This window comes from Phallusia mammillata, chromosome 8 (genome assembly GCF_965637545.1).
Source record: "Phallusia mammillata chromosome 8, kaPhaMamm4.hap1.1, whole genome shotgun sequence".
NCBI lineage: Eukaryota > Metazoa > Chordata > Ascidiacea > Phlebobranchia > Ascidiidae > Phallusia > Phallusia mammillata.
In genome coordinates, this window is record NC_137259.1 from 5,681,846 (window position 1) to 5,688,934 (window position 7,089).

General features: G+C 36.7%; 1 protein-coding gene across 1 annotated transcript in view; it reads left to right on the forward strand.

The window, feature by feature from the left end:
* LOC145204316 (uncharacterized) overlaps positions 1-6,786 on the forward strand; it is a 38,889-nt gene extending 32,103 nt beyond the window's left edge. Inside the window, exons 46-56 of the mRNA XM_080076809.1 lie at positions 57-184; positions 696-845; positions 1,243-1,489; positions 1,928-2,046; positions 2,791-2,924; positions 3,333-3,501; positions 4,246-4,420; positions 4,755-4,922; positions 5,077-5,223; positions 5,790-6,079; positions 6,511-6,786. Of these exons, the coding sequence (XP_079932935.1) occupies positions 57-184; positions 696-845; positions 1,243-1,489; positions 1,928-2,046; positions 2,791-2,924; positions 3,333-3,501; positions 4,246-4,420; positions 4,755-4,922; positions 5,077-5,223; positions 5,790-6,079; positions 6,511-6,534 (1,751 nt within the window). The 3' untranslated portion in view covers positions 6,535-6,786. The remainder of the gene's footprint in view (positions 1-56; positions 185-695; positions 846-1,242; positions 1,490-1,927; positions 2,047-2,790; positions 2,925-3,332; positions 3,502-4,245; positions 4,421-4,754; positions 4,923-5,076; positions 5,224-5,789; positions 6,080-6,510) is intronic.
* Positions 6,787-7,089: the final 303 nt, after the last annotated feature.

Below are 7,089 nucleotides of genomic sequence, written 5' to 3' on the forward strand. Positions count from 1 at the left end.
GTATTTTTGGTTTGGTTGGTCTTTAGTGTTATTAAAAATGCTTTGTGTATTTTCAGGTTATGTGGGATATGGAAGTTACTGCTACATAGTTGGTGGTGATAATTACTATTCATGGAACATGGGTAGGGAATGGTGCACCAACAATTCAGCTGATCTAGCTACTATTAGCAACGAATACGAACAAGTAGGTTTCCTTCTGCAGTCAAAGAGCATTTTGTAGAAATTTGATTTTACTTACTGTTTATATAATTTCCAGACTTACATCGTAACTGTAGTAATATGTATAGTATAGTATTTTTTGGGCGTAGTGTTTTAAACAAATATACTTCTGATAATGGTTTGTTTACGACTGAAATTCTTCCTGCAAATCAAGTACGTTTGAATCCATTTTTTTGCAATAAGTTTAAATGCAAAAAAACATTTTATATCTTTCTGAATTCCAATTAAATACATCGTATCATTATTAGGGAAATATGACAGTTAGTTACATATTCCCTTTAATCGGAAAAAAATGTTTGGCAATTGTTTGTGTTTTTTAGAGTTACAAAACTTCGCCTGTTTAAAGACAAAATTCTCCTGAACATAAACAACAAAGTTTTATCTCGTAGTTTTGTAACATTTTTTCCATTTTTAGCCAATTTATAATCAACACACTCTTTTCAGTAGCAAAAATCATTAGTTTTTGTAATTTACAGTCATTCCTTAACTACTGGCTGTGGGACATAGGAAGCAACTTCTGGATCGGTTTGTCGGATCGTGAACTTGCTAATGGCAAGTTTGTGTGGGTCGATCAGTCTGAGGTCGCATACACCAACTGGGCGCAGGGTGAACCGAGCGCTGGAGGGGTAAGCCAGTATTTTTACCAAACTCTGGCCCAAACTAACCTGTTACTATTGCCGGAAATCGCTAATATAGTAAATGAAAATCAAATTATGACATTTGACTTAATTTTGCATAAACCAAGGCCGATATTTTGATTAAAAACGCAGAATAAGAGATAATGAGCAAAAGTACAGTGTTTTTTATGTTCTTTTTTGACAAACGACCGTTTGGACTCAATTATAAACAACCTAATCGTTGTATTAGAAAAAAGTATTAAAATTATAGACAGACCTATGGAACATATGCTCAACCACGCAGTTTATATTTAAATTTAGAAGGCACAACTACTTTTTAAACGATTTGGGACGTTTTTTAACACCGATTTGGCATTTAACTGATTTTTTTAATTTACTTTGACAGGAAGGGTGTGTTGAAATCATGGCGAACGGGGACGGCTTGGGTACATGGAATGACTTGCCATGCACAAATGTGCTGCAGTATGTCTGCTCGATAAAGAAAGACCCTACTTTACCCGCCCAACCAATAGTCGAAAGTCCCATAGGCTGCCCATCCGGTTATACATCATTAGTTTCATGTCAAAGTTGCTACAAGCTCATTGATACGCCGATGTCCTGGACTGCAGCCAGACAAGCTTGTCAGAGTGAAGGTAAAAGTTTTTCCTTTGTAAATGTATTTTAGTTGATATGGGTATTGTCAATTGACACCTCAACGAATTTAGTAGTTCTTAGTTGGTGGTCCGAAAATCGTTGTAAATACACGAGACCGGACCTTTGTAAAAATGACTAGCTAGAATCACAGATTTTACAAGCCCAAATATCACTTCTTACAAAAAAGCTAGTTACAAGGTTTTAATTAAACTTGAAAATACGCTATTGGTTTGATGCACACTTATATGCTATAGTATAGCAGATAATCGTCAAAACCTAAGAAAACACTAAAAAAGACAAATAAATTTGTGTTACAAAAATTAATTAAACTTTTTTAAGTATCATTGCAAGCTGGGAAATTAACATCTCTTGTCGGATTTCTCTTGTAAAGTTGTTGAAATAATAACTAACAAATAATCTTTGATTTTTCCTGACAGGCAGTGGTATTGACATTCTTAGTATTGACGAAATTTTCGACAATGATTTGGTCAAAAGCTGGTTTTGGACTGACATCACTGGCGACACCGTGTGGCTGGGAATGCAATTTACAGTTCAGGTAAAGATTTTCAAAAGCATTTTTAGTTTATTGTTTTGCATGTGTTTCGCAGTTGCAGAAATAAATGACACCAAGGTAAAACACACGAACACTCTAAAACCCGAAGTAATTATGCGGACGTTTGTATGCTTGGGCTATAATTACCAAAACAATTCTGCCTCGAAAAACTTTGTAATACGTACAGAAGTATTGAATAATAAAAAACTGTTTGTAATACATATAGCCTATTAGAAGTATTGAATAATAAAATCAATTAACTATTTTTTTCACGCGGTTCGAACCCAGAACACTCCCGAGGACGAATCCTGATCTGGTTTTTTTATGTCTATGTATGGGTCAGGCGCGCATTTAACTTACATTTTATGACAGTTGGCATTTAACACGTTGACTGCCAACTACGAGTTATCTCGTAGTTGCCGATCTAGCCAGGCTTGCCAGATACGAGTATACTCGTAGTAGACTTATTTGATTGTAACGCGCTTAAAACGAGCTGGCGTCTCGAACTAACGTCGTGGATGCGTTGTGGCAACACCGAGACACCCTACACCAGCATGTTATCTACGAGATAACTCGTAGCATGGCACACAAAATATTTCGACCTGATTTTGACCTGATACACCAGGCCCATTAAGGCTGTTATAACGATGTAAGCCTGTTTTTTAATCATTGTTTAAACAGTTACTGCAGAAATTATGCTTCTAAAACTACCTACACACAGGGTCTCAACTTTTTTTTCATTTTAAGACTTACGAAAACGGAGCAACGGAGTTAACATTCACCTGGGCAGATGGTTATCCCAATTCTTACACCAACTGGGGACCAGACGAACCAAGTCAAGCTGCAATTGATACTGGAAGTGGATGTGTCCTTATGAACAGGTAAATATAGTAAAAACTGCAGCTTTGGGATGCTATGTTTGCCAAAACTGTATTCTACTGAGCCAAGGATATACTTCCTAGCGGGTAGTTTGTTTTAGTTCCAAAGTACTATTTATCATAATTTTTAAACTTTAGTTTAAAGCTAAAATGGGTAAACCAAAACCTATAATTTTAAGTTATGTATGTAATATTTAACTACTATAACATTTAAAAATTTAATGACAGGGATTAGGGCTTTCACAATGAGCTTTAGTAAAAATTATTAAAAAAGTAAAAAAATTAGTAAAAATATAAAAATTTTGTAAAAAATCTGAAAACCAAAAAGCCCCCTTTCGATTAAAATCCTGTTCTCGCCGTGTGTGTCCATTGCCGCCTCCTTTTATAATATAACGTTGTCGTTGGTTTTAGGGACGGTACATGGTCTGCTGTGCCGATGACCGGCGGCACATCTTGTGGTACCCCTATGTCGTTCGTGTGCAAGAAAACGATGGGGGAAATACCCACTGTCCCCGACTTGGGTGAGGGTAAATGTGACCCAAGTTTCTTCCATTATGACCAAAACTGCTACTTTGTTGAGGTGAGATTGTTTTGCCTATGTTTATAAGTTTTTCATTTAAAACACTCGGCCCAAATAGACGTAAAAGCGACATGCTTTATTTTGTAAACTTTTCGACAAATGCTCATGCTATCATCAGTGGTATATAGAGGCCACCTCAGTTACATCATCATTTGATTGTTAACAATTGTTAACAAAACCACCAAGTTCATTGCCCAACGATGGCTAATTTAGAATTTCTAATCTGACCCAGACTCAAACACTTTTTACTTGTTCAACAAGTTCTGTCTATTTATTTTAGAGTTAAAAGCGAGGCATATACTGTAGGTTCAAACCTGAAATTCGTTTGGCTTATTAGGTGGTAAGCTGACTTTGCAATAAACAATTTTGTCAGAAAGGCTACTGTTGATAAAGTATATGTAATGTACAGCTCTATCAACAAATCATTGACGTTCAATGCGGTTTCACTTGTTATGAAAAAGATTAAGTCCTCATTGGGATGGAGGTTGAATTCGAGCCCGAAATTTAAAGCACAGTTAGTTTATACAGCTTTACACTTTGTGTTCTACAATAGTGTAACTTTCTTCTATTAAAATAATAAAACGCTAGGCCTATTGAAGGTGTCATACCGAATCAGTCGGTCCCCAAGCATTCCCATATGACAAGGCACAGATACGAACCCACGACACCAGCCTTCCCAGGCTTCATGCAACCAATTCCGACTTCATCTCTCCTAAAAGATTGTGACATGTTACTGATTTACAGTTTGGCCTTACTGACGAAACAACACGGTCATGGTACGAGGCTTCTTTCGCTTGTGAGTCGCGGGGAGCTCTTCTGAGCAGTTTCCACAGTCATGAAGAGGTTATGGCCGTTATACAAGCTATTAGTGGAAAGCCATCACATAATCTGTTCATTGGACTCGAAAGCAACGGGTTTGGTATGTTTTGGTAAATTTTTCATTACGAAGTGTATTTAGTTGCAGTTGTTAAATTTCCAGCAATTTTTAGCTGTAAGATTTCTTTTTTAGGTGTTTTTGACCAGTCTTGACGAAGTTGCCATTATTAATGCTGATTTTGAAAAGGCTCATGATCATTTAAACCATGCATAAACTGCATTTTTTCCTTTTTTTGTAAACTCCCAACTATTGACTGTTATTTAAACCAGGGTGAATTTTTTGCAATTAAATCACAGCACCCGAAAAAACATTCTTACATTTTAACCCTTGTCACGCTGAACCTGTTGTAAAAATGTAAAAATCGACGTTCACACAGACGGGTGGCAGTGGAAGGACGGTACTGGGGCCGATTACTTCAACTGGGGTGAAAATGAGCCGAACGGACTTGACGATGAAGAGTGTGTAGAAATGTACCCGTGGGACGGAACGTGGAATGATGTTTCATGTTTCGAAAATCGTGGATACGTTTGCAAAGCCCCACAATGTAAGATTTGTGCACGACCAAACTTTTCAAATTTGCACCATTCCAAATGTTTTTCTAATTATTGAAGAAATCAAAAAGACAAGATGTGAATAGATAAAACTCAACAAATGATGAAAACGCAGACCCCTCAATTTACCTTGTTCTTGTTTTTCAGCTTACACACGTTGCAGCATCCATATTTCACAAAGAGTTGATTGTGGTTATGATGGAATAGATGAAGATTATTGTGTGAATAGAAGAGGTTGCTGCTGGGACGAAACTTATGTGAGCGAGCAATTCAGCGGCTGCTTCTACCCTGAAGGTAAAAAATATTTTATGTACCTAACTTATTTACTGTGTCCGTAACATAAAAAACGAATTTGGATCAGGTAATCCATTATTTCTGGCTTGCGCAGGGTTTTTTAGTACTGTTAATGTAAATTACAGAAAAATAATTAATCTAAAAAACATTTGCTAACCTAATTTGGATCATAAAAATTCGTCAACTTAATTTGGATTTTAAGATCAAATTTACGATAGTAATGACAAACATAACGACAAATGGACGTAAAAAGGTGACATGGTATATTATTTAAATGTTTCGGCAAATGCTCATGCCATCATCAGTGATATGAGGGGCTACATCAGTTACACCCCTTTATAACCACTTGGGTCACTAAAAATATTGTTAAAAAGGTCCAAAAGAAGCGTCGCAAAAAAAACGATAAATACAAAGGGTGCGCAGCTGTGTCATAAAGTTGTAGCGAGGTGTAAACTACTTGCTTGTGTGCAAAGTATGGCGAACAGGTGCAGACCAACCGAATAAAATACAACAATTTCAAGCCTTAACTACATTTAGACCAAACTCAAAAAATCATTATTGTACAGGATCCGTTATCGGACCATCTGGCGAACCAATACAACCATCTAAAGAACCAGTCGGTGGTGGCGGTGGTTTATCTGGTGGTGCCATCGCCGGGATTATCATCGGAGTTTTGGCGCTGGTTGCTTTAATTGGAGGCGGGGTCTATTACTTCCAGGGCGACTCAAAGTCTATGCCCTCTATGAGTATGCCAAGTATACCAACTATGCCATGGAGTTCGTCTGGTGCCGCAGCGAGCCCCAAACCAACGAGCGAAGTGAAAGGTGGCTTCGATAACCCGATGGCCTTAGGCGACGTAAGTATTAAAAACTAGCTTAATACTGCAGTTGTAGATGGGTCATCAGTAACTCTAAAATTATAGTTACCGAAATTTCCGGCGCCTGATAATGATGGTTGTTAAACTTTCTCATGTTTCTAACCAAATTCACATGACTAAGAAATGGAATTATTTTAGCTTTGAGTTAAGTTAATTTGCTTTTAAGTGACGCTAATTGATTGTTAAAAAAACGTTTATACGATATCACATACAAGCTTATATAGTCTAAATACGTTTTTGTTTTTGATATAGATAGGTCATTGACTATCTAATTTGCATTGCTAATTTATGTAAATATAACTTTTATCACATGTGTTTAGTACACGACTTGGCAACCTCTTTAAACGCGCAATATTGGAATAACTTTATTCTCAAATATCTAAACACAAGCCCATTTTTATGCGTTGCAGGACGGACAATACTCAGTGGCGTAACAAGCATTGATCGGATGAAATGGACGTTTTGTACATAGAAATATTACACCTTCAATCTTAAACTGTGCATTTATGATGGTATCGTAACATGCGTATTGTGCAATCTTTTGTTCGGGCCAGTGCAATTGTATAATCACTTTTGATGTTAACTTTGTGTAATGTGTGTTTTGTGTGCATCAGATGTTTACAAGAGCATGTCTCGTTTTTTGTTTCGCGTCCGTTAAGCTTTGTTACAAAACAGACAGTTGCCAATGCAAGAAAATAAGTTTCAGGTTTTTTAGTTGTTTTGAAACAAACACATAAATTTTGCGATACATTATATTGATAATTCCGATGTCCGCCATTGACGTGCAAAGAACACGCATACAGCATTAGTACAAAAAGTGAGAGAAACAATATAAAAACCGAACAACATCGTAATATTTTGGTTTCGTAAAGTTCGTTTTTACAAAACAAAACCGAGAGGGATCCGGATACGGTTTGGATTCAAAATGAAAAACGAATTGGGAAAAATCTTAAAATCATCTCAGCAGAATGGTGCTTATAACTCTGTCG